General features: G+C 42.3%; 2 protein-coding genes across 14 annotated transcripts in view; one reads left to right on the top strand and one right to left on the bottom strand.

Moving 5' to 3' along the window:
- Positions 1–18,942, bottom strand: part of PBRM1 (polybromo 1) — a 54,830-nt gene extending 35,888 nt beyond the window's left edge. For 5 of the 13 annotated variants that reach the window (XR_014616474.1, XR_014616475.1, XM_084214138.1 and 2 more), the window contains exons 1-13: positions 18,802–18,942; positions 16,340–16,471; positions 15,193–15,345; positions 14,356–14,453; positions 13,660–13,807; positions 11,271–11,411; positions 10,519–10,635; positions 10,046–10,114; positions 9,184–9,282; positions 8,674–8,759; positions 6,040–6,138; positions 4,415–4,506; positions 853–1,069 (exon numbers count right to left, since the gene is read on the bottom strand). Coding sequence is in view for 11 of the 13 variants with exons in the window: in XM_084214138.1 (XP_084070264.1) it covers positions 853–1,069; positions 4,415–4,506; positions 6,040–6,138; positions 8,674–8,759; positions 9,184–9,282; positions 10,046–10,114; positions 10,519–10,635; positions 11,271–11,411; positions 13,660–13,807; positions 14,356–14,453; positions 15,193–15,345; positions 16,340–16,387 (1,367 nt within the window). In the remaining 2 variants the exon portion in view is untranslated. Of the gene's footprint in view, positions 1–852; positions 1,070–4,414; positions 4,507–6,039; positions 6,139–8,673; positions 8,760–9,183; positions 9,283–10,045; positions 10,115–10,518; positions 10,636–11,270; positions 11,412–13,659; positions 13,808–14,355; positions 14,454–15,192; positions 15,349–16,339; positions 16,472–18,801 lie in introns of all 13 variants that reach the window. The other 8 variants (XM_084214139.1, XM_084214141.1, XM_084214148.1 and 5 more) reach the window with 5 other exon arrangements.
- Positions 18,943–18,989: 47 nt separating this feature from the next.
- GNL3 (G protein nucleolar 3) lies at positions 18,990–26,723 on the top strand. Its single transcript, XM_084214137.1, has 15 exons — positions 18,990–19,055; positions 19,305–19,363; positions 19,459–19,596; positions 20,168–20,281; positions 20,446–20,529; positions 20,770–20,905; positions 21,342–21,445; positions 21,705–21,840; positions 22,316–22,403; positions 22,758–22,941; positions 23,879–24,021; positions 24,696–24,832; positions 25,339–25,583; positions 25,787–25,868; positions 25,962–26,723. The coding sequence occupies exons 1-15, from the start codon at positions 19,043–19,045 to the stop codon at positions 26,048–26,050; spliced, it is 1,752 nt and encodes a 583-aa protein (XP_084070263.1). The 5' UTR covers positions 18,990–19,042; the 3' UTR covers positions 26,051–26,723.
- Positions 26,724–27,345: the final 622 nt, after the last annotated feature.

Below are 27,345 nucleotides of genomic sequence, written 5' to 3'. Positions count from 1 at the left end.
TTTAACAAAGACCCTGCTCATTCAACAATTCCATCAAGTCTGACAGATTGTATTATGGTATAGCTAAAATGTACAGACCTGTGCATCAGAGTGGATTACAAAGGGATGAGGAGTGGGAGGGCCCAGTGTTCCCTCACTGGAGCTGAAGGACTGGTACTCCCAGGGTGTGGCCTCTGGGGAGGAGGCCCAGGCTCCCTGAGGCTGGGCAGCACCATTAAAGCCTATTAATGCTGCCAGGGCCCTGCTCACACCCATCACACTGGCTTATCTTGAGCCACCAAAGAAACACACTGCTCACTTCACCCAGGTCTTTAATCTGACAGCTGCACTCTGGCAACTCACAGACCTTTCATGGCTCACACATTTATAAATGCTGGCTTCAGTCCAGACCAGCTACATCATCATGAAAATAATTATTCTCCACAGTTACACAGTGACCTAGACAGGAGGATTGTAATTGCAAGCATCTTCCCACAGTTCACACTGAAGACTTTGAACTTAAAGAATATGGCAGTAAGAGGTAATCAAGCCATCAGGTCAGGGAAAAAGAAAAATAGAGTTATGCAAAAGCTTTCATCTCTGCTGCACACCTAGCCTTCAGAATTATTCATATGGTAATTTTCAGGCACATTACAAACGAAATTTAATGAAAAATAAACCAAACAGCAGCCATGTATCACAGATGATCTAAAGACTGATGCAGCTGAGCTGAAACAAGCAGCAATCAGATGTAGAGGAGAGACGGTGCAAACACTGCATTAGGTACCAACAACTTGACCATAAGAGAAGATTATTCAAGATAAACTCTTGAATAGCTTCACAGCAGATGTAGTTTGTATTCTGTTCTCTTACCTGATTTGCTGCAATGAAATGGGTGTTTTAATTTGCTGATAATAATCAGGATACTTCTTCTTGGAGGGCAAGTGGAAAAAGGGTTCAGAGATGAGCTGGCCCTGGTTATTACGACAACTTCTAACTGTGTCATAAAGCTGGTAGAGAGGATTAGAGGTGTCCATGAAGGAGGTAATGCTCTCAGCCTCAGACTCTCCCTCTTCATAACGAGCAGCAGCTGCACAGAGAGAAAAGAAAAACAGGAAACTCAGCAGGACAACTCAGAGTGGGTGTTTTGTTGGATAAAGGTCTAAAGCAGAAGAAAAGGAAAGCCCTCTCTGGCAATCAGATTCACACCTCAGAAAATGAGGTGTGAATATCTAATGAGCCTCAAGCTAACAAAAAAAACCCACTTTATTGCAATCCTTTGGACAATGTTAATCACAGCTCAATACAAAATTGTGAAGCTTAGCAGAAAAAAAATGACACTAAAGCCTGATGATGCTCCTCTAATATATACAGCAAATGAAGAAGAAATAAATGTTTTACAGTGATTACATAATAAGCCTAAAAAATTCATAGTAAGTACTTAAAAATCTCATAGCAAACTTTTCCAGTTATCTTGTTTCAGGATTAGGATGAATGAAAGTAAAGCTATGAAGAGCTAACACTTACTGCAGATAAAATTAGGAGAAACATTACATGAACAACAGAAACACAACAGGAAGGAGAAACACTGGTACTGGAAACACAGGATGGGAAGCAATAAATGGCCAATCCTTCTACACTTCCAAGTCACATAAACAGTGCACTTTGTACCTTGCAGACAGACATAACATAAAATCTACGTGACTTTGCACATGCTAGAGTTAAATTATTCACCCCTTTTCCCCTCTGAGTCTGCAGGACAGCCTGGCAGGTGACACACTGAGTCATTCAGCCACACAGGTCTCTAAGACCAGCTTTCCAGCTGGCACTTCCATTACTGCCCAGAGGAGGCTGCCACAGCTTCAAGCTCTCTATCCACCTTCAGTAAGGTCATACAGAAATGGTGACAAAGCCAGGGGACACTCAGACTGAAACAACACAGTGCTGTCATTGCTGCTCTGCAGCCTGACACCAGATCTGCATCAGTGTGCGGGACCTACCAGGGTCAGAAGCAAAGCTAAAACACAACCAGGCATCAGCAGATGTGCAAATATGCAATGAAGATGTGCATTACTGATTTGGGGAGACACTCAAAATTACCCTAATGATGCCAATCAGCATCACTTAATGACCCAGCATCTAGTACACCACAGCCAGCACAGCAGGAGGTGGACAGAATAACTCAGGTAGAAACAAACCACTGGAGCTATCACTGAAATCAGGTGAAGTTTCAGAAATAGATTATGGTTTAGTTTACTCAAACAGTTTCATTTGTTTACTCAAATAGCTCAGTTCTGAGTAAGAAACTGGAAAAGCAGAATAACTTGTTTCCATGAAAGAAAAAACACAAAGGGACTAGTCAAGTATTTGCTGTTCTCTGCTGTGTGTGAGCCAGCAACAAAACAGTTCAATTCCCTAAGTAAGAAATGTACTTTCACTGTGTTGAAAGGAGGCATTCCCTAAAAAGGGAATATCTAAGTAAATTAGACATTAATTAGTGATTTAAAAGAGTACTAAAATGAAAGTATTTATGTATTACAGTTTTACTGTATCATAATATACAGCTATAAATAAATACATATATACATTATATTTATAAATGTATAATATAACTATTTTAAAATAATATACAGCTATAAATAAAGAAAAATAAATATACAGCTGCATTTTCATTATGATGTGCATGTTCTTTAAAAGTGATATGCAAACATCATATATTCTTACATAACTAGAAAATTATTCTGATCTAATATGAAACCTGCTCTATTAAGAGCCAAAGAAGAATGTATTATTCAGACCAGAAGACAGAAAATTCTTATTTTTGCAATAATAATATTTTTGCTCTTATAGAGCAAACAATGTGATGTAAGACTATACTTTCTTTAATGTGCAGTAGCACCAAGTCCCATATCCCCAGCAAGCACTGGCAGAGGAGAGGAACAGGCAGTTTTTGCCCTTTTGTGCTGCTACCACAACTACAGTTTGCAGACACCACAAAAAACCCCACTGTCTCCTCTGAGGTCCCAGAGCACCCAAACAACAATGAATGCTCCATGTCCAACTGAAGATGGTTGCCAGTAAAACCAAAAGCAGCATCCAGTCTTAAACCATCTCTAAATGAGACAGTAAAAACAAAACACCCTTGTTTACAAAATGAAATACATGCAAGTAATACATAATGACCACCTATGCCTGCCTCTGTAGGCTTATAATGAGGAGCAAGGGAGCAGCTGAAGCTGCTCACAACCTTCTACACTGGGGCTGGAAATGTTCTACCAGCTCCACCACAGCAAACACCATCTGCAGCTGTCAGGATAAACTCTCAGTTGGAAACTGATATTGTTCATTGCTTAGGCAACAGCTACAACTGAAGAAGCTCATAAAGATTCAGCTCTCTGTCTCAAGAAGGAGAGAGTTCTATTAATGTTCAGTCATGCAGCCCTGTTCTCATTTATTTTAACAAGTGTTAGAGGAATGAAAAAAAATGAGACAGCAGAGCAATTAATAAAAATACCACTTGGTTTAAAGAAAAGCCCTTGTCACCCAGAGACTGGCAGCACAGGGTTGTCCAAGTAGCACACTGGAAGCACAGAAAATCTTAGGGGGTGACAGGTTTGCCAAAGAAAATAACATTGCCTCTTAGATGAATGCAATAAAGATAGGAGAGCTTCAACAGCAGCAAGGCAAAAGCCTCACACACAGAGAGAGGTCTTTAAAAAAATTATAATAATGTCCATAGCAAAGGTGGCACCTGAAAGTGGTTTAATCAGTGCAAGAATTCAAATCACTAAAACATAAAAAGCTACATGTTTTTACAGCACTGCAACTAGAAAAAATAACAGCTAACAAACAAGCAAAACCTAGCTAATAAATACTCCCCACACCTCCCAGAAAACAGCTGCTCTGAAGCAGTAACTGAATTCTGAGCGAACCAGGAATCAAAATGCTTTTGCTTACAGCAAGAGCTAAAATCTACATACCCATTCACTAGAAAACTGTGCAGAGTACAGCTCAATTATCAGATAAGAAAAAAATGCCCCAATAATACATACTGAACAGATGCATCTTTCAACATCAAAGAAGTAATGTAAACAAAAAAATAAACAAAGAAACAATTCAAGCACTACAAATCTCTTTTGCTGCATAGAGCACCCAAAGTCTTCTCCAGTATCTCCTATTCTGCTCCATTTTAGAAGGAATAAAATCAGGCAACAGCTCCCTAAAGCTTGGGTAAATATAATTGAAAACACACAGAAAACTCAAAGTATGCCAACAAGTTTGGCCTACCCTATCTCACTAGCTGTAAAAGGAATTACACACTGAGTACAAAATGTTTTTGAAATAAATGTATCTGAGTGTATCAGGAGCTCTACAGATTTGGTCATTGTGAACATTCTAATGAAAGGAATTAGAGAAAGTGCATTTCAGCTCCTACCAGCCAAAGCTGCATCCTCATCGCTCTCTGATCCATATTGCAGTGCCATGGTTATTGCTGATAAACGATCCCCTTGGGCTGACCTTTTGTTACTATGAAAGAGAAAAAGTAAAGGAATTTTTTAAATGAAAATTAAAAAAAAAGAAAGAGAAAATTATAATAAAAAAAAATGAAAGGGTTGTCACATTAACCATTAACAGTCACCCAGAGTGTGTGAGCAAACAAGTCATGACTCCATAAGTAGGAACACCGCTGTGACTAAAGATGGCCAGAGCCTTTAATAGGAGAAATCCTTACCAAGCCATGAGTCTGCCTCTATTTTATGAGCTGGTGCATCCAACACAGTCAGAAAACTGAGCTCCAGCCTACTGCCTTCTATCCTGTTTTGTATACTTGAGTATTTCATTAATTGCAAGAAAAGGGGAATGATAAGAAGTCTCTCCCAATTAATAACTTTGTTATTTGATCCTGTTTTATTGGGATTTGTCTACAGGGAAGAATTCAACACACTGCATATTCTATCTCCTCCCATTCCCTCATCCCCACCTTTGGCATTTTCAGCACACACAGTGCCTGCACATGAAGCAGCCTCCTATGCTTCTTAGGTGGAGTAAACTGGCATCCACACTGGCTACAGTCTCATCTACATTTCTTCAGCACCCCTCTCTTTTGTCCCAAACCTGGGGCACAGCACACTATATAAGCTATGCCTGACATTCTCTGCCTTTTTACAAGATCAGCTCTTTAGGCACCTCCAGAAATGGGCTCAGCCTTGTCCTGCAGGAGCCAAGTTAAGACTGGGAAAAAGCAGATGGGCTGAGGGCATGCCTGGGCCCTGCACTCTCCTACACATCCTTTCCTGCCTTTTGATACAAACACACAGATAGCATTTCCTTAGTGTGTGGGCCATCCCTCTAAAGCATCCACTGAGCTCCTTTAGTCCGTGACTTTGGGTTCCATCTGTCCCTGCAGTCCTGCAGGGCAGCAGTGCTGGTGCTGGGCTGCTGCCTGGTGAAGCCACTTCTGGTTCTATCCTTGCTATGCTTTGCCTCTTTTCACCAAAAAAGCTTCATTCATTCACCTGGGCCATTTTTATTACAGTACCACTGACAGGGTGTGCAAGTGCACACCTGGATCACGAGCACATCCACTTGTAGCACCTCTTTCCTGATGGCCTGAGGTGCCACAGGAGCTGGAATTCACCTTCCCACTGCCAGTGCAGATCCACATGGATGTGCCACTCCAGCCTCAGTGCCCTGCCCCAGCCCTGGCTGCTGTGCTGCTGTTCAGGGGCCCAGCCCTTGGGTCCAGGGGCACCTGCATGAGGCACTTTCACCAGCAGGCTCTGTGCCTGAGCAGCAGCACCAGGCCCAGCTGAGCAGCCCAGGTGGCTTTGTCCCTGCAGTGTCAGCTGCTGCAGCCACCCCCACGGAGCACTGTCAGTATGGAGGACTGCACACACCTCCCAATCAGCAATAACTGCACTATCAGTGTCTTATCAGCATTAATCTCATGCTAATCCAAAGCCCAGCACCACAGCAGGTATGAGGAAGAAAATCAAACAAAATTCAGCATTTCCATAGGATGAGGACCCAGCTTTTCCTCCAAGGGCACAATTTACTTACCGATAATATTTGTTAGAAGAATTTCTCTCATCCCCAACACTGCCTTTACCCTGTGAGGAAGGACCTGTCAGCTTGGAAGCAGCCAAATTTGATGCAGTCCTTAAGGCAGGAGAGGCAAGCCAAGGAAAGGGGGGAGGAAAAAAAACAGGCCCACCTTAAACCCATGAAAAAGACGCAGCAAGAAAAAAAGCTTTTTACAGAATCACTTTGATAGATCAGCCAAAAAGTTCAGAGACAGATGTTTGGAAGCTAAAAGGTGAGATCCTTTCAGTGCTCCAGCATTTATGTGGATGTTGTTTATAAAGTCAGAGGAAAGTAACGTTTAGCTCAAGCATTGATAGCTGTACACACAGCTCAGCCTAAATAGCAGTGAAAGCAGCCAACAAATGTTCCTTAGCATCCAGATAAAGCCAATCATACAGGTCCAGTCATGTTTTATCAACACTTAAAGTCACTGTCAGATTGGCTGACAGAGTATATTATCAAAGAATTCAATCTTGTCACTTTAAGGGAGGACAGTTAAATGCACCCACAAAGAGCAGTTTAGAATGGCAAAGGAGACAACGAGCTCTGCAATAAAAACCATGATTTTTGACACAGGGGCAACATATAAAGCTTAGGTTAGTAGCATTATGATGATTTGAGATTGAACCATCAATGACAAAGAACAACAGATGCAAATTTAGAAGAAAAATCTAGAAAATCATTTGAAGTGAACTTATGAAGGAGTTTCACCCAAATCAGCAATGGGTAAAGAACTCCCCTTTAACACAATTAAACATTAAGGAATTTAAATAAAAATAATGATTCTGTTAAGCAGATTCTTGAGAAAGAAACAAATAAACAAAAAAGAATGGTTCAACAGAAAAAGCAACCAGTGAAACACACAATAGCAGGTGAAAGGTTTGGTTTCATGACACTGCTTCTCTTATGCACATTTTTTCTGCATTCAGCCCAGTATTATTGTAGCCTGCTTCAGGCATTAATTTTTCCCCCCAAGTTAAAGAAACAAAGAAGGGAGCTGTCAATGATTCTATTCTGATAGATAGATTACTTCAGGATTTGAAGGTCTGTTTGAGAACACAATACACAAGAGGAACATCTAGAATAAGGCAGCTCAGAAGTGGAAATGGGTTGGCAGTGCAAGAGAGGAATTCAGCTAACAAATATCAGTGTGATTTATCTGTCATCCCTTCTCACACAATCAGATTTTAAAGAAAAAACATTGAGCCTCAGAAAAAAATATGACACACACCCTGACATGCTGAGCTTCATCAATGGCCAACACAGTGAGAAAGATAAAATACAATCACAATTTAAATAGAAAACCTCTGTGTTTCTGTGTAATTCTAGTTTCTGCAAAGCAAACACATATGTATGTGTCTGTAGAGTCCAAATCTTCTGGCACTACACATACTTTTAGGAAGGAGAATTATTCACCTATGTGTCAGGAATTACTTAAAGAGTATTTCTGGTTTTTATTTTTATATGCTCCAGCAGTGATTCACCCAGCCAAGGGAAGGATGCTGATGCTGAACAAACCAACCAAAAAAACCACTTCTCAAAACACCAAGCAGTAAAAATCAACCAGACAACTTCCACTTTTTTCACACAATAATCCTAGGCAACACTTCTAATACTGACACCATATACACAAGAAAAAATTGAAGCAGCTTTCAGTTACATAAGGCAGTGACAGTGTTTCCAGCTGTACCATACAAACCTTGGCAGGAAATGACAGCAGTGGTTTCCCAGCACGAAATATAAGTAAACAGCTCCAATAGATAAAGAGATTCCACCCTGTAAGTTTTCAAAATCCTTGATAGGCTTGCAGGATATTGCTTAATTTTTTGGGGATAAGTGACACAGCTCACACTGACAAATAATATCTAAACCTACTTTTGAGTGTTACTTATAAGTAAAATGTTTATATGAGAAGAAATTTAATTGCATTTCAGTTAAGAAACATTTATAATGACTGCATCACTTCTCTGTACAGTATGGATTTTCACAAGAAGAAAAAGCTGTTTCCTAAGTAAAATCACCCCATGAAACAAACAGAGCTATCAACTCTCATCAAGTGCTTTATACCTGCATATTCAGGGCCAAATCTCTGCTTCACTGATTAAGAAATCTGGATCTTCAGGTTCCTGTGCCTGTCTTCATAGCTAAAATTGCTTTTCAAACATGAGTGGATTTCCCTCTAAGTATCTTTTGCCCAAGGTTCTGTTCCTATGTTTCTGCCCTTACCTAACTGTAGGCCCTTTGGTTTCAGTTCCTAACAAGGTTCAAGAATATCTAGCACTTTTCAATAAAACAAAGCATCTTGTTCCTTACTATTCATTTTCTGTTATTAACTTACAAACATGTGGTGGAAGTTGGCCATAACTTATTAAATATCCACTGACAGTATTTTTCATAATCAAGCACATCACAAAAATATTTCACCATAGAAGTATTCCAACGAAAAAAGCTTTCTTTCATTCAACTACTTTAACCAATGTACAACTTATAAAACAACACTAATCTAAGTTTTCAAGCCATTATTTCCCACTATACCTTCCACAGCACAATTAAGGGAATGTCCATAGAGGTTTTCATTCAAGATTATAGAAAGAAGTCTATTTGCAGTACCTGATTCGGAGACTTGACTTGGCCAACTCACTGTGCTCAATCTCAGCCTTTTTCATATTAAATATCTTTTTAATTGCATTTGCATCCTGTCAATGAAAAGATTTTTTTTTTTGTTTAATGTTGAAAGTGAATAATACTGTAATCAGATATATTCAGCTATCTAAAGAAAAAATTAAGGTGTTTTTACATTTAGATATAAAACAATTTTGCATGAGAAATGAAGCATGGAACAAAGTCTGCCTGAAATACTCCCACACAGTATTTTTACAGTGGCCTGAAAAAAACTGAATAGAAGACCAGAGCAGCTGCAGGCTCATTTTCTGTCATTGCTGCACCCCAATTCTAAAAAAAGCAATATAAAAAAGAAAAACCCACTAAAAGCTATTTAAAAAAAAAATGCAATCAGGGTCTTGAGAGCTTTATGCTTAAGACTTATTTAAGGATCAACCAGCATAGAAAGTAGTCAAGAAAATCTAAACTCAAATCACACTATGAACAAGTGAAACTAACCTTGAATACTTGGGATCCAGGCTCATTGTAAGTTTTGGCATTCTTTGCCAGAAGATCTATGTCCTTGGCCATGGCATGAATGCTTTTATAAGTTCCATTCTATACAAGAAGAAGCAGAAGTGGTTAAAGTGGCAACCTTCAGACAGCATGGGAACTAAGCCAATAGTGAAAAGCAAAAGAATTCATATTCAATAAAGGGAATGTTCATAGAAAAGCAACTTATTTGTAAAGACAACAGATAAGTATCTGGAAAAAGTCATCAGACAAAGACAGTAGCATACATATATGCTAAGTCTTTATAAAGCTCATATATGCTAAGATTGAAAAAACACTTAAAAGATAACAGTGCCCTTATTTTGAAGAGTTCTGACAAAATGCTGTTTTAACTTGATTCTCTAGTTTAATCAGTCTATGTCCCAACCCTACTATACAAAATGCTAGAATTACAGAACAGTATTTCAAATTACTGGAGAAGTAAGATGAAAAATGCATCAGTACAAAACATCTATTTATAGCACTAGAACAGAAGTAGGTGATGATAATGCACAACCAATCCTCAGTACTCCAATGTTTTACATGAGCAGCACTTGTCAAGGAACTGCTTTAAGCCATTAAACATCAAGGAACCTGAGATATTCTGGCTCAAAGCCAGCACTCCAAAGCTCACAATGCTTGATCTTTCACACAGCTTCTTCTGCAGCACTAACCCAGCACAGAACATTGAATCACCACAGTGTGCAGGATTTTTAATAGCAGAGGGAAAACACACTGCCTTTCCTGCCACCATAAATCCTGACTTTAACATTTCTGGAATGCTTACTGTTAAAAAAGGCTGTACCCTGACACATTAACATGTTCATACCTGTATTCTCTGGGCAATGGTTTTAAGATCTATGGGTTCCTTTATTATTGCATAATAATCTGGATATTGCTGGAAAACAGAAATAATTTATGTATTACTATAAACAGTCACAAAGGTTTTGTTCTAACAGCTCACAGAACGAGCCATGAATTGAAGGTAAGAACTGTGTAAGTCTCAAATAAGGCAGATACAAGGAATAATTCATCAATAAACTGACATAAGGGACCAGTTCTGATTGAAAATCAAATCCATGGCGATGGTTTTCAGAATATTTATTCTGCTGATCAAAACTTTCACCACAAAACCAGAACACCACTGTTCTGAAACAGCAGTACAAACAAGTGGAATTTGCCACTGATGAGGCAGAAACAGAGAACTGCACCCTGAGTGTGGCCATCAGAGCCTGTAACACCAGTGATTGAAATGTCCAGGCTTCCAAGTTAGCAAACAACCTACACTACTAAAATACTCACCACTTTAGAAGGAAGTTTCTGAAACAGTTCACTTATGAGTCGTCCTGAGGGGTTTGTGGCAACAGCTATAGCATCAAGAAGCTGTTCCAGAATTTCCTTCAGGTAACCTGGAGATGACTAATGTAAGAAACAAAAATTACAGAAAGTTTTAATAGCAGCCAGAGTGGAGGGCTTCAAATTCTGCTGAAATACAGAAACTTGCACTTCAAAGGCAGAAAAAATCAGCTACAAAATACAGATGCAGCTTTTGAAGACAGTATTGTTTATGCACGTAAAGGTACACTAAAAAACTGTAATTTCAGCTTTACACTGCAGACTGTCAGACACACATCACAGTTACTGAAAATGTGCATTCCAACATCACAAAAACCAGGCTAGTCCAAATTTTCTCTCATAACACTCCAGGAACAGCTGCACTGACTGAATGGGGCACTTGCTGATAACTGATGTCATTAGACATGTATCTTGCTTTCAACAAACCTCAGTGCTGGCATGAACTCAAGCACACTTCATATTATCCCAACTAAACCAGAACCTTGCTTTACCCACATCAGAAAACCTCACAGCTTTTTTTGCTAGGCAAAAGTGAAACAAACATACAACGCTGTGAAGTGATTAACTAATAAACTTTCATAAGAAATACCCTTTGGGGCATTAATTTAACAATGAAAATGTTACTCAATGAATTTCACCCTCAGCTGACATCCACAGTTACAGCCTCCCCCTTCTGCAGCTGTCATGCCCACACTTACTAATTCAGAATTTGCTTGATTGTCATGTCCTTCGTCATCATCATCGTCCTCCTCAGCATCACCTTTCTGAACAAATTCATTTTTTGTGCGCAAATACAGCTCCCACAGTTTGCAGGCAGCTTTATATTCAGGAGAATCTGGCTGCAAAAACAAATCAAACATTCCAGTCAAAATTCAGGGCATTCTCATCTGGGGGAAATTTGTAAGTTATCAGCTGAAAGTTATTAAATATGAGTAATAGAAAACTTGGGAAATTCCTGCTTCATTTTTTCTTTGATGGAGGAGTTAAGAATCACAATAAGCATTAGAAAATATAACCTCTATCACTCAAAAGCATCCAAGTCTTTCAGAAAACTTTGCAATAAAACTAGCTGGGTTGAGGCAAGCCAACTAGATGAATCTGGAGAAATCACTGGGTTTTGTTGAAGTACACCACCAGCATTTAAAACAGATTAAATTTCAGTGTGCCAGAAATTTGATTTAAACCAATACTGCTGTCATTGCGTGGCACTTGAAAATTAATTTCTATAGAAGAATGCCAATAAACATTTTTGAAAGCACTGCAATGGTTTACTCAGCATTAACTGGGAAATTCCAAAGAACCTGACAACATCCTACCACCTGGGTACACCTCTGGATACATCTTTTAGAAGAGGTAGAAGCATTAGTTAGAAAATTAGCTTTTAAAAATACAGAGCTGGCAGTGGCAGACAAGCATGTGCCTATTACCACTACCCAGAACAAAGAGAGCTTTTCCACCCATGTATTTTTCCTTCCCTTTCCTCTGACATTTAGGCTCTATTTCAGGTATTCCTGCTGATAATATCACCTTATTACTGCTGATTGCACTCTTCTTACTTCACTCTCTCAACCTCTGACAGCTTGTAATACAAATGAGAAACCAACATGAGAACTGTTCTTAATCTTGCCTTATTAGGTTTAAATATTCTCAGCACATTAGACCAGTTGTTGCTTATGAAGAGCAGATTTTTTAAGGGTATCCTGCTCTACAAATCTGCTTCCTTCTGTATTAATGCAAGATGCTCAGGAGTGAGAGACTTGACCAGAAATACAAAAAAAACCCAAAGGCTGCTGTTCTGCTGGAGCACTGCCAATAAAACATCTGCTGGAATAAAGACCTTGACAATCAATCACTGTCCCTGGTTTGTCCGTGCCATGGAGCAGCCTGGGAAAGGTAAAAGTTGAAAAGAAGAAGAGGTTAAGTTTGTGTGCCACAGCTCCATAATTCTCTGGAAATGCCAACATTCCTTCATCCTGCAATAATGGATACCTATTTTTAGTCTAATGCAAGATCTCTATAACACAGTTAAATTTTGAGCCCACAATTCTATAGGCAAGGGCAGCGCACAATCTGTAAAACCCCAATCATTCTTTGCTGCCTCCATTCCATTAATGTTGGGGGTTTCACACTGACTGCCTTGCAAAGCTCCAGGAGTACAAAATGGATTTGGAAATCTTTGTGCTTTTCCTCCTGGAAGCAGAATGTGCAAATGCATTAAGACATAAATCTGTTTTCAAGAAGCTACTACACACACACACACACACACACACACACACAAGTGAAACAAACAATGCCTTTCTGGATGTCACCTGGCTATCCCAGCTGGGTTATTCAGAAGGGACTCATCTGGATCATCTCCAAAGTCAAAGACATGTGAAAGGCAGTATTAGCAGGTTTAGATTTGCTGTATCATCTCATTCACCACATACAGTTTCACTGGTTTATGGATTTAACATAGCCTTTCATTAAACAAGATCAATCCATTTTTTTCCTCAATTCCTTATGAAAACTGCAATAAAACCCATTAGTATCCATAATAAAACACACACCCAGTTTGGGGGAATTGCCATGGAGGTTGTCTTGATGACATTACATTCACATCTATCATCACTGACCATGACAGTCAATGTGCCTTTTTTACTTTTTTTAAGTGGCAAATGGAAGAGAAAGATTCAACACTCCTATCATAAGCTTACTGTTAGCAGAAACTTTTCCTTCTGGGAAAAAAAAAAAAATCTTTCTCCATTTCAAAGGGTTACACAGAGGAGGTTGTAAAATGAGAAAGCTTTGAAAGAGAAATATTTTTCTCAGTTTGTATCTCCATTTTTGCTTTTGATCTCTTTTGTAAAACTACATGAAGATCATCCCCACATTATTTTATGATTTTCCACAAAAAATTGCTATAGTAGGGCATCTTAGAAAAAGATACAGTCAACATTATGGAAATACATGCAAATAACTGCAATGTGTGCTGTTTTTCTGACCAATAATACTTCAGGCTAAACTGAAGAGGTTTTGGCCAAACCAGGACAGAATTTGAACATCTCTACTCCTTTTACAATGGATTTGAGCCTTTAGTTTGCTCACCTTATAGTAAGCCTTTGCATTGTTAAAGAGAAGCTGGAAATCAGCAGTCAGCACATTCACATCATCATATTCCTCCATCTTCAGCTTTTGTTGGATTTTCATTAAATCAATTGGCTGAGAAACCACTTCATAATAATCTGGCTGATTTCTGTTGCAATGACAAAAACAGGCATCATATTCCAAGCAGTAAAACCCAAACCACAGCACTAAAGCTTGTGCATGTTTATGACTAAATAAACCTAAGAAAGTTCCAATACATTTTTGTTACAGCTAAAAGATGTGGACAGTGCTCTATCAGTCAGCTCACTTCATGTATGTTCTGCTACTGTCTTCAATGTTTTGATTTTAAGAGAAAATTCAGCCTCTTAGCTACTGCATTTTCAAGGGTCGCTTCTATTAACCTTCCCAAGCTGTGTCCTTAGTATTACATCCCACCACTTATACAGAATATCTTATAATCAAAGGCATGGATGTTTTAGCAGGTGTCACAAATTAATTCAGTGTATCCTTTTTCTTTTTCCTGAAAAAGAGCACCAATGTAAGCTATTCCCACTGAATAATTACATACACCACTGATGCAAAATGATGACAAATGTAGCTTAGATTTTTCACAAATTACTGCTGAAGTATTTATCAATTTCCACTTCTCCTTGATTAAATCTCAGGTTCAAGGTTTAACCAGACCTGTGGCCTCACCTTCTCTTGGGTGCCCTGATGAAGAGCTCACAAAGGAGCCTGCCCTGCTCATCTTTGTAGTCTCTGATGGTGTTGTAGAGCTCATGGCAGACAGCAATCTGAAAGGCAAGCACAATGAAATGAGGAAAAGGGAGAGGATTTTAAGGAGGTAACAAACAAAAGCTTGCTTACAAAGGGAAGGACAAGCTGCCAATCCACAGCACGCTCTAAAGCTGAAGTGAGAAGCAACTGGAGCACCTCACACTTTAGCAGGATACCTGACAAGTGTGCCAGGTACTGCAGGATCTCCATTTATTTTTTGAACACAGGGAGCTTTATTTCAATACTAATTCTAAGTAAAATACCCAACATATAAATTAATTCAGTGCAATTCTCTCCAAGTTACAGGCATCAACAATAACAACAGGGGTTCTTCTGCCCTGCAGTTAATTAACATTAGACTGCTCATGCAAAGGCATAGCAGAGGCACTGTACACTTCAGCAATCACTGCCTGTGCTATTCCCCACTCATCCCTCTGCATTTGCTATGCAGACACAGCTCTCTACTTCTGCACATTATGATTTCAGCTCATTCTCCAACATCCTTCCATCTGCTAAAATCATCAGCAAAAAGAGAAAAGCAGCAAAAACAAAACAGCAAAGAAAAACATGGAAGTGGTGAGCCAGGACTAAGCCAAAGCCAAATGAGGTCCTAAGCACAGCTCAGCCAAGGCAGGAACCGATTCAGGACCAGTGTACATGTGCTACATATGGTCATTCATTTTACAATCCAGCATATTCCACACAGGGATACAGGACCCCCAAGAAAAAAGGTGCCATCAGTAAGAAGGTACTAACAGGATCTACAGTGGGGAGGTTGGAAAGTCTCCTCCTCTTCCTGCTTGGGCCTGGTACATTGGTGGAGTGATGGGCGTCGTCGAAGTCTCCGCCGCTGACGCTGCTGGAAGGAGAGGTAGCTCTTCGCCTCTTGGAACCCATGGAATCCAACTTCTTCTATAATGAACAGAAACCCTCTTAAAGCCCTGGCATTGCATCCAAACTCTCTGCTCAGAGCTACCCACCGAGCTAGCAAAGCTTCTAATGATACGTTTGCCAAATACTACAGGCCAGTTAAGCCATTCCTGTAAACTCCAACTTGGTGGAAACTCCCAAGAGTAAAGGGAAATCAAAATGCTCCAACAGTTTTATAGCCACCAACGACAGCAAGGCCAGAAACCCCCAAGCTCACACTGAATTAGCAACCCCTCACAGAATATATTCTTAAACTCTACATTTTCATACCCCATCCCATGCACAACAACTAAGCAAGAACTACTGTTTTCAGTAAAAAAGCTGTACAGAGACACATGATCAGTTCTGGTGTAAAAACTCTTCATTCCATTTCAAACTAAAAAAACAGACAAAAAAAAAAACCAAACAAACAACCAAAACAAATTACAAATGAAAAGGGCCACAGAATACCTTGTGTTACACTCAAGTGAAAAAAAGGTATGGATCACCGTGGGACCTCCCACTCCCACTTTATGTGTGGGATGAATGGCTCAACCATGAAGAAGCAGGGAAAGCCCCCTCCTCTTTTGGCCATAGTTTTGCATTTACCAACACAAGCAGTGACAATGAATAATCACCATCCAAAAACTATGGTAATTTATGGAACAAGTTGTTGGCTCTTTCCCAACTTCCAGTGACAGCACCAGAAAAGTATCTTTATTTGGGGCTGTCTCAAAAGCTGAGGACAGAACAGATGCATCTATCCCAGCCTATCCCCATTTTCCAACCAAACCCAGGGATTTCTTTTAGGAGACACTCAGAGATGATTGACAAGGTATGGCAGCACAATGTAACTGCATTAAAGCATTTTTGTTAGAGACAGAGATAACTTCAGGCACACACGTGAGATGAATAAGGTAGGAATAATTAACAGTTAGGGAAAAGAAAAGCAAAAGGCCAAGGCAGAGGGATGGAGACACAATCAATAATTTACCAGATTTACCAGAGTAGAACCAGCACCTCGAAAAGCCAATCTCCTCATAGTGTCTGATGGGCAAGCACAGATACTGCGAGAAGGGGACACTCTAAGAGTGGCAAACCAGTAATGGTGTTAGTACAGCCACAACTGGAAGACAAGAAAAAAGGAAAGAGAGAGGGAAGAAAATTCAGAGTAGGTAGGTAAAGAATAAAATCAAAGAATAAAATGGATAATTACAGTGACAGAGAAAAAAAGCAAGAAACAGAAGGCAACTTTTTTTAGCCCATCAGAAACTCTACAATGTAATTTTGTACACAGAATGCTAGACACTTCTGTCATTGTCACAGTAAAAATACATGTCGCTAATGTTCCTGAATATGCATTACAGATTTCACAGCCACTTGCTAGAGAATGATTCATCAAGCAGAGCAGAAAGTAAACAGAAGTGATACCTGACCTGAGAGTACAAACCAGAAAGCTGTAAGTTACAGAATGCAAAGCAGTAAAGGGCTTATAACAATGTAATCTTAAGGTCAACAAACACTTAATAAACTCTAAGATGATGCACCTCCAACATTCTCCAGAGTACATTTTTATACTCAGAAGTAGGCAGTAAATATGCAGCCATACACTAAAAAAAAACCAGTTTCAATTTCTATACAGTCTCCAAGCCTGATTCTTTTCACAGAAATTCCATGTGAAACATACAGAACCATTATCTGGCAAAATGTTTGCTTCTATGTAGTTCGTCCAAATTCTGCCTTCAATCAAACCTCAGAGAGGTTCTTTTCCTGTTCAGCACTCTGGACATTTTCATAACATGGACATGCAGAGAAGCTCTGTGGTTTATCAGCAGGCAATTCATTTTGGGAACTGACAACAGCCTCAAGCTTTGACACTGCCTCCAACTTCCATCTGAGGGCTACAGCCTGGAGTGGCTCTACCAGGCATGTGCTGGGAAACACAAGCCCTTGATTGTGGAAGAAAGGCAGGAGGGACTACCAGAATCAATAATTCTGCTTCAACCAGGAACTCAGGAGTACACTCAGTCCAGTCCCATCCTGAAATAAACATCTGGAAACCTCCCAACCAGCACCTGCCTGCAGACTGCACATCAGCTGCTCCGTGCCCACTGTCCGAGGCACAATGCTGTAGCTCTCAGCCATACTCTGGCACTGCTGCGATCAAGGTACCCTCATCACTCACACACAGCCTTCAAAACAAGTTTTTCTCTTCTAATGACCATGCAAAACATGGATCAGTCTGGACAACATCACAAACACTCAGTGAGAGACTTGCTGATATCCAAAACAAAAACCTCTCCCTAAACTGCCACACTCCTAAGCACAGAGAACTCAGCTGTGCACAGAAACACAGTTTTACTGCAGAACTTCTCCCAGAGCTTCTTGTACAATTGTACTGCTGGCTCACAAGTCTCAACAGTCACACCAAGAACCTCCACTGCTATCAATGAGCACCTCCAATGCAACAGCAGCTTGAGCATCTCCTTGGTAATAGCCCCCATCAGCCATAAAAATGTCACAAAACCACAGCAAGAAATGCTTTGGCCATTATTAATTCACACGTACACTGATACACACAACAGGGGAAATAAGGCTGTCTCTCCCAAAAGCTGTACAGAAGGACCACGAAGTGTCACCCACTCCGACCTCCCCACACCAACAGGTTTTACACAGGTCGGACATCATACACTTAAAATAAAACGTTCTAGCACACTAGAGGTTCATTTTCTGCCTCCAGGCAGAGGAGAGCTAAAAGCCAATAGATACCACGGGTAGTACATATTGCTATCAGGATCTCCCACGTTTCACCAGAAACACCAAACACGGTAAACTTAGCCAAGGGAACAGAGGAGGGAAACGCAGCCGGAATTTCCCCGGTGACTGATCCCATTGAAAGCTGCCACGGGATGGAAAGAGGGGGCTGGCAGCGACGAGGCACGGTAAAAGGGCAAAGCTGGCGAAAAAGCGAGAGGGACAACACAGCCACCGTTTTATCCACACCGGGACAAGGAACAAAGACACCGAATCCGTAATTGCCCCGAGGCGGCGGAGCCCCTGCCCGGGAGGTGAGGGGTTATCCCCGGCAGGAAACAAAGGAAAGCCCCTTCAGGGCTCCGGGCGGACAGGACTGTGTCCCGGGCCCGCCCCGCGCTGCCGCCACCGCGGGCAGGACCCGCCGCTGTCCCCGGGCCCGCCCCGGGAGCGGCCGTTGTCACCCCGCGGGCCCGGCCCGGCGCCGGGACGGAGAACACGGCGGGAACGGGGCGGGAGGGAAGGGCTGAGGCGCACCCGGGCCGGCGACACGGCCCGGGCCCGGGGCAGGTGACAGGGGCAGGCGGCGCTCGGCGCCCCGGGCCCGGCGCGGCGGGGCCGCTGCGCGCTCGGGCGGCGCCGCCACACAAAGGGAGGCAGCGGCCTCCAAGCTCCGGCCCGCGCCCCGCCCGCGCCGCTCACCCCGCCGGCTCCGCTCCGCCTCCCGCAGCCGCGGCCGACCCGGGGTGGGTGCGCGGGGTCCGCCCGACCCGGCCCGTCCCGTCCCGCCGGTACCGCCCGTCCCGACACCGCCGGTGCCGCCGCCGCCGCTGCCGCAAAGCGCGCCCGGCCGCCCAACGCGCCGAGCCCGCGCGACACCCCGGCGGGGCAGCGCCGGCGCGCTTTACGGCAGCGCCCGCCGGCGGGAGCACGTGGCGGCGCCATGAAGCGACCGAGTGAGCGCCGGGAGCGGCTCCGGGACGGGACGGGCACCGGGACGGCAGGGAGGGAAGGAGGGAGGAGGCGAGCGCGGGCACGGGCAGGGGGGGCGGCCCGGCGGGTGGCGGCCGCCCGTGGCCGAGCGAGTGGCGGCGATCGAGGGGGCGGGAATCGGGGACTGGGCTCGGGGGAACGGCGGCTCAGGGAGCTCGGTGGCGGGGATGTGCGGGTCGGTACACGGCGCTGACGGGCGCGGTGCGTTGCAGAGCTGCGGAAGGCGAGCAAGAGGCTGAGCTGCCACAAGCGCTACAAGATCCAGAAGAAGGTGAGGCCCGGCCCGGTGCCGCGCTTGGCCTTTCTGGGGCCGCTGCGCTGCAGTTTGGGGCCTTAGGCTGAGAACGTTTCTTGTGCCTGCTTCAGATCAGAGAACACCACAGAAAAGTCCGGAAGGAGGCCAAGAAACGCGGACACAAAAAGCCCAAGAAGGATCCCGGAATTCCCAGTGCTGCGCCGTTTAAGGAGGAGCTTCTGCGGGAAGCGGAGCAAAGAAAGCAGAGGGTAAAACACAGTTTGTGGTAAAGAAGGCAAAACCCGAGAGCATCCCTCTCTTTAAGGAGGCTTTGTGTGTATAAGTGTGCTCTCAGAGGAGCAGTCATGGTAGATGGTCCCTGCAGACTCATGCCTTGGAAGAATGATGTATTTATTTCCAGTTGTACAGTGTGCAATGATTTGCTCTTTTATTTTAACTTTTGTTTCCTCACTGTGCACGGGAAGACACTGGAAGGGTCATTTCTAAGGGTCAGAATTCCCTGTGGTGCTGGGAGTTACATCATGGCATTATGTGATTACACAGAAAATAGGGATCTGCTGTCTGCAGTGTGGACTAATGTGACATTTGTCAGCTGTAGGAGTGGCTGCAGAGCTGCTCTTTTGGGATCAAGCTAATGCATGGCTGCCTCCGGGTAGGATAAAAAATTAAAAAAAAAAAAAAGTTACCAGAGCCACTTGGAGACCCAGGGCTTCCGAGTGAGCTGGCTCGGGAGCTTGGGTGAGGAATGGGGAGAAAGAACATTCCTCATCATCACCTTCAAAGATGTTTTATCTGGCCTGGGTTTTTGTTTGCAATCAGCTTGAAGAATTGAAACAAAAGCAGAAGCTCAACAGACAGAAAGAACATGAGAAGAAGAGGAAGCTGGAAGCTAAAAAGAATGCAGCCACAATCAAGGAGAAAGCAGAGGGACAGGTAAGGGTCCTGTCCTGTATGATTTTGATTCTATGAATCTGTAGAAGTCATCCTGAAACTGCACCTTCTTAAGCAGCATGTTACATTTTCATGCTGAATATGCACACAAATATTAGACACTAATCCTCATTTAAACAATTTCCCTTTGTTTTTATTTGCTTTAGGAATCCTCTGGCAAATCTAAGGGAAAGACCAAGAAAACACTGAATAAAAATTCTAAGAAATCATTCTGCAGAGAGCTTATGAAGGTGAAATGCTTTAACTATTTTTATATCATTAGATGAGAGTTAGCAATAAGACCACTTTTTATTTTCCTTTTTTTGTGTTACTCTTTAGAACACAAAGTTTGTCTGTGAGAAACTGGAACACTGAAATAAGGGATTTTACAAAAGAAAACGTTAACAACTATTTTTGTAAGCCACAGCTATACCAGAATTGTCATCTGGTCTGTGATGTCACGTTTGAGTCTTGTCTTTTTTCTGACCCAGGTGCTTGAGGCCTCAGATGTGGTTCTGGAGGTTTTGGATGCCAGAGATCCAATGGGCTGCAGGTGTCCTCAGCTGGAGCAAGCTGTCATTTCTTCTGGAGGGAACAAAAAGCTGCTGTTGGTTCTGAACAAAATTGGTAAGAAACGCAGGTTTTCTCACAGTGTCACTGGCACTGTGGTTCTGTGGTAGGTGAGCTATGAAGATTTTAAAGGAATCTGAGATTCCATTGAAGACATGAGATCCAACTCTGAGCTCACTAAAAAGGCTGGAAATTACCAAGTACCAGCAGCTAAGTAAAGAAAATAAAATAAGAAGAGCAAAGGGAATTTTGTGGTAAAGTAGCCTTTGCAAGGATTGTGGGATAACCCTTCACAGAACATCATTCTGTACCATACAAAGTCTTCTCATAAGACCCCAGCATTAAAAACTTAATACAGAGGCCAGAAGTGTAATTGTGATGTGTCTGTGTGCCTTTGGGGAACGTACCAAGTACTTTGTACTAGTTCTCAGCCAAAGGGCATTTGTCATGATAAGATTCATTTAAGGAGTGAAAGAACTGCTCTTCTTTCCAGATTTAGTGCCAAAGGACAACATAGAGAAATGGTTGAAGTATTTGAAGAAGGAGTTTCCAACTGTTGCTTTTAAGTCAGCAACAATGATGAAGGACAAGACTATGGTAAGAGCACTGCAGGCTGTCCCATGAGAAGGACACGTGTTTGCAGTCATACATGTTGAAACATCTTTAAAATTCCTTTTCCCCTGGTTTGATTGCACTTCTGGGACTGATGGATGTGCCTTTACACTTTGAGCTTTGCTGCACAGTGGGGGAATTCTTACCTCTGCAATTACAGTAGATTAATAACTCTAAGTGTCCATATTTTATCTTCCTTAATAGCTCCTGACCATGGGGGTTTTTTTGCCTTTGAATCCTGTAGCAGGAACAGGTCACAAAAAGACATGCACGTGTTGATTTCTCAGAAACCTCTCAGTATTTTGGAAGCAAATGCCTTTTGAAGCTTCTTCACGGGTATGGCAAGACCCAAGACAAAGCCATTCAGGTTGGAGTGGTAGGTAAGTGTTTGCAGAAACAGGAGGCATTTCCTTCTCCCATAAAGCTTTGGGATCCTGTATTACTGAATTGGGTAAATCTGCTAACAGCTGGTTTGCTAGTGAGCTTTCTAGTCATTGTTCTTTGATCTAAGGCTCTCAGTGTTGTAGTGCTTCAGCTGCCAGGGATCCATGGTGCACTTCCATGTGTAGCACAGGGATCTGTGGGAGCCTGAGGAAGGCAGGATATGTGCTCCATTGGCCCTGCCTTCCTCATGCCTGACAAAAATCCCACAGAACATAGCACTACAAATCCTACAAGTGTGAGAAATGAGGATACATTCTTTTTCTTACTTCTGTAGTGAAGACTTCAGATCCAACTCTGATCTCACACTGATGCTTACCTTAGCAAAGATACCTGGGAGAAGCTGTTCTGATGGGTGTTAAAAAGCTGTTTTCTTATTTAACTTACAAGGATTTATGGGATTTTTTTCCTTAGGTTTCCCTAATGTGGGAAAGAGCAGCATAATCAACAGTCTCAAAGGAAAGCGTGCTTGTAATGTTGGCCTGGCAAGAGGTGTTACCAAGTAAGCTCAGTGTGATCAAAGCTGTTCCTTCCCTTGTTTGTTGTGTTTCAGTTACCATGAGTTTGTGTTTCAGTCCATTAGGGGCAAAGCACACCAGTGTGCAGTTTTCAATGCACATTAAAATTTGCAAGATGAAAAGTATTGATATGTGATGGAAACTCTCTCCAGGGGATACAGTGTGCAAACTTGATGTTTTGTTTGTATTTCTGTCCTGCACAAAGCACATGATGACAAAACATTGAAACTGACTGTATGAAGTACATTCAATCCAACTCTGAGCTTTGTGTCTTGCATCCCTCACTATTAGCAGTCCTTCACTGATTATCTGCTCACAGTGCATTTTCCTCTGAACAGGTCTGTGCAAACTGTGCACCTTGATAAGCAGACAAAGATGCTGGACAGTCCAAGTATAATTGCAGATCCTTCTAACAGTGCCCTTGCTCTGGCCTTGAGAAGTATCATAGACCCTGAAGGATCAGACTCAGCAGATGTGCTTGAAGGAGTAAATGCCATAATAAATCACTGCAGTAAGCAGCAGGTGAGCTCCGTCTTTTACATCTCTCACTGCATCAGACTTACTTGTAGATTTCTTAGGCCTAGTAATGAAAGTTCATTTTGCTGTAACTAATTCTGCTAGTCTTTGAACTGCTTTCCCTAAGCATGCAAAGTGGCAAGAGTGATGCCAAGAGTGATCCTTCATCCTTTCAAAGAGAAGGCAGAACAGCATGCTGTGATCCTGACAGCTAGAGTAAAGAGCATTGCTTTTAAGACCTCATCACCACACAATCAGAGAGTGAAAAATGATGATACTGCCTGTATACTGCCTAGATTACAGTGAAGACCTCAGATCCAACTCTGATTTCACTCTAGTTTCAAGCAAATTAACCTAAGCCTAATTGCCTTTCAGTTCTTTGAGAAGTGTTTTCACAGACCAGTGTGCTGTCCTGTTGCAGCACATGTCGCACTGTGTATCCCCATACAACATCAGAAAGCTTCAGCCCACACAGTAACACTTTACCCCTTCAGAAGGCTGCAAGCATCTGCCCTTGTTCTTCAGCACAACCTTCTATCCCCTCCTGTTGATGCAGGGCCCCTGTGTGCCCTCTGCTCCCCTTGGTGGCTGCTCAGTGCCCCTGGGCACTCCCTGGCTCATTGCTGTCAGTGCTGCTCACCTGCTGCTCACAGCTGTGCCCATGGGGATGAGGCTGGGCCAGCCCCACTCCCAGTTACCACAAACTGTGCACCTCCACTGTCTGTACACCCACGAGTCTGCTTGAATGGCAGATGAGCTTGTTGATGAAGTAGGCATTTTGCTTTTTAATGTTTACTCCCACATGTGTGAGAAAAACAGCTTTTCTCTTACTCTGTCCTCACTCTTATCCTCACTCTTATCCAACTTTATTTGCTCTTTTACTCCTAAAACTATGAGAAGGATAGGCATCTCTTTCTAAATGTGCCATTTTCTTTTGCCCTAGGTAATGATGCACTATAATATCCCAGATTTCAGGGACCCTGAAGAGTTTTTGTCTTTACTGGCTCAGAAGAGGGGCATGCTGAAAAAGGGAGGTGTTCCTGACATAGAAAATATGGCTAAATTAGTGCTTTGTGACTGGACAGGGTATGTATGCTGTGAACTTTGCTCTGTGCTGCTCACCTTTTCCTCACAGTTAATCCAGAACAGCAGAAGCACAAAGTCCAGCAAACTACTTTAAAAGGAGAGGCTGGTTTTTTCCCTTCCTTTCTCACATTTCACTTGGTTAAAGAGCTGGATTGTCCATCAGATTTAGAGAATGCCACCCACAGATAATTTTCTGAAGTAGTGAAGGATACATGAAAAGAATCAAAGCCTGTTGCACATTATTTCATAGACAGTTTCTGTAATGGAAATCTGCTTTCCTCTCAGATACCAAATCCATGTTGTCCTCTTCTAGACAGGAAAGGATATGGCAAGCTTTCTTTTGGAATTTAGGGTGGTTCCTATATTCTGAGGGTAGGAATAAATGTAATTCAGATTCAGTAATTAACTATGATTATCTCCCTTGCTCAAGTGACACAGCTGCTTTTACAGGTAGGTTGGTCTATGGTGACAAAAGTGCCATTGCATTTTCCTCTCAGGAGTGGGCTATGCCCTTAATACTGTTGACAATTTCAGAGTCAAATTTTAATATCTCTTGAACTGCTGTTAAGCACTTACTAGTTTGAGAGCTTTGTGCTCTGGATTTTATTTTTAAAAACAGTGATTTAACTGTGTTATCTTCAGTTGCTTTTTAATGCTGCTTTTTATTTTCTCAGAGCCAGAATAAAGTACTACTCACAACCTCCAGGATCTCAGAAACCACCACCCTATCTTACAGAACAAAAAATAGCTGAAATGCAAGAAGGCTTTAATTTAAATAACCTAGAACAAGAAAACAGCAACACTGTTCAAGGTAGGACTGTTCCTGTAATAGACTACCATTAACCACAGAGTCACAGATTGGCCTGGGTTGGAAGAGGCCTTAAAGTCCATCTTGTTCCAAACCCCCAGCTGTGGGCAGGGCCACCTTTCACTCAGACCAGATTAGTCAGAGCCCCCTCCAGCTTGGCCTTGAACACTTCCAGGGATGGGGCAGCCACAGCTTCTCTGGAAAACCTGGTGAGCCAGGGCCTCACCATCCTCACAGTAAAGAATTTTTTCCTGCTATCCAAACTAAACCCACTTAGGTAAACTTACCTATAATCAAATCCAGGTTTTCCAGCTCCTAGCAGTTTTCTGTAGATGCCTCAGGGAAAGCTTTTCTCAGAGAATTTCCTTGCCTTGATGGCAGAACCCTGTGTGGGAGCCCTGTCTGTGGCAGGGAGAGGGGCAAAACTGCAGTGTCCCCACTTGGGGGCTGGGCATTACGTCTGTGCTGAATGACAGAGACTGAACAGACATTTCCTGTGTTTCCTGCAGCTTTAAAGCACCCCAGTCCAGCAAGCAGCATTGCTTTTCAGTCAGCTGGAATGACAAATGGGACAATAGAGGAAAATAAAGTGATAGAGGAAGGATCAAAGTGGGGAAACATGGAAGGAAGCAAGGAGGAGGAAGAAGAAGAAGAGGAAGAAGAAGAAGAAGAAGAAGAGGAGGAGGAAGAGGAATTCACAGAAAGTGATGATGATGAAGATGATATGGAAGAAGATGATGATGATGTCAAAGAGGTAAATGAGGTTTTCACTAGGATTGGCCTTTTTTCCTGAATTAAGGAAACAACATTGTTCCAAGTCACTTGGCCTCAGCAGTGAGGCTCAGCTCTACAAGGGGCCATCCACACTTTCCCCAGGCTCTGTTAGGCTTCATTTGCATAGGAGATTTCATTAATGATGTTAAAATATGTTAATGATGTCTGACCTCTGACTTGTAGGAAAGCCAAGTTCAGGTCACCAGAAAAGCAAAGCCTGGAAAACGCCAAACGAATCCTATGAATTCCAAGGAGCAGAGGGCAGGTGTGTATTCAGAACCCTGGCTTAGGGATGGATGGGCTCTGGTACCTCCAGGATTTGCACTGGTGTCACTGACACATGATTTTCTCTTTTCAGGAAATGAACGTTCCAGATCACTGTCCTTCAGCTTAGATAAACCAGCAGATGAAGATGATGCCTATGATTTTAATACAGACTATGTGTAACAAACCAGGTGGGAAGGCACTGTCTGGAGAGCTGCTTCTGGTTTTCAGAACAGTCAGGAGCACTGGGGTTGCAGCAGAAGCTGGAGGAGTGCTGCAGAACCAGAGCTGCTGCAAAGACTCAGCTGTTGTTGTGTCAAATAATGTACATAATAGTGCATCTCCCTGGATAGTTCCAGATTTTCCAGGTCTAGGAAACCGATTGTTGTTCAACTTTGTCATAAGGTTTATTTCCTATATTAAAGCCTATTTTAAAAATTCCTAATAGACTCACTTAGCCTGTTCATTTTGCCTTTTAAAATACCTTTCAAGAGGATAAATCCTTTGTCTTTGAAAGATGTTTCATTCTAGTCATGTTCAGACAACAAATCTTTTCCTAGGGGATTACAAAGATTTTACCCTTAGAGCATGACTTTAGACAGTGACTTCTCAGTACATTTTTGCAAAACTTGTAAAGGTTGGCTAGAAAATGCTCCTTATTTCAGTTAGATATAAGGTATTTTACCCAAACACACTTTTATGTTCTGAACCTTCACTGGGAATGGTAGATGAGATTTTATTAGTAATCCATCTCCACTGGGAAACAAGTTGATTGATCTTGAACAGTGCTCTTGAACAAGAGTGTTGTTTCCCGATGGCACCTGTTACACCTGGCAATAACTGGCCAGTATTGAGCAGAAGTGCAATAAGGATGTGCTGCTGTGCTCGGCCTGTAGCAGAAGTGGGATAGCAAGAGAATTACCAAGAGGCCCTGCAGCTGCTCAAAGAATTAAGTGTTTGTAATAAATGCCTGACACTAAGTATCTCCTCTGCATCTGTTTTCTTCCTATTAACTGAAAAGTAAGATTTCTGTGTTCTTTGATAAATAAGTGTGTTTTCTCTCAATGTCTGCTGAGGCATAGACTCTCATGGGCAGCTTAAAAAGGTGTCAAGTTCATACACAAACAGGCAGTTCCTTTAAGCCTGCTAAAACCCAGCTTGCTCAGCTGAATTGCATTGTCAGCTAATCAAAGTAAAATCTTTCAAAGTTGGTAAGTGAATTTACTTAATTACTCCTAACTGTTTCAAGGACAATAATGGTTCTTGTTGTAATGGTTCATCAAAACCCAGGAAAAGAAACAGGTAACAAACCGGATCGGGCTATCCATGACATATACAGAACTACAGGCACTGACTGCAATGAGAGCAGCAGTTTGAAATCCTTTTAAAGCAAAACTAAAACAGTCAAGAAGGAGTCCTTTACCTCTGCTGCCCTGTGTTTCAGACCAGAAGACTCAGCTGTCATTGCATGAACACAA

Source organism: Fringilla coelebs, assembly GCF_963513975.1.
Source record: "Fringilla coelebs genome assembly, chromosome: 13".
Taxonomy (NCBI): domain Eukaryota; kingdom Metazoa; phylum Chordata; class Aves; order Passeriformes; family Fringillidae; genus Fringilla; species Fringilla coelebs.
This window is presented reverse-complemented; position numbering and strand designations above follow the sequence as displayed.

Coding starts and splice junctions, on each gene's coding strand:
- GNL3 (XM_084214137.1), top strand. Junction 20,906..21,341: donor GTTGGTTCTGAACAAAATTG/GTAAGAAACGCA, acceptor TCTTCTTTCCAG/ATTTAGTGCCAAAGGACAAC. Junction 21,446..21,704: donor TGATGAAGGACAAGACTATG/GTAAGAGCACTG, acceptor TGAATCCTGTAG/CAGGAACAGGTCACAAAAAG.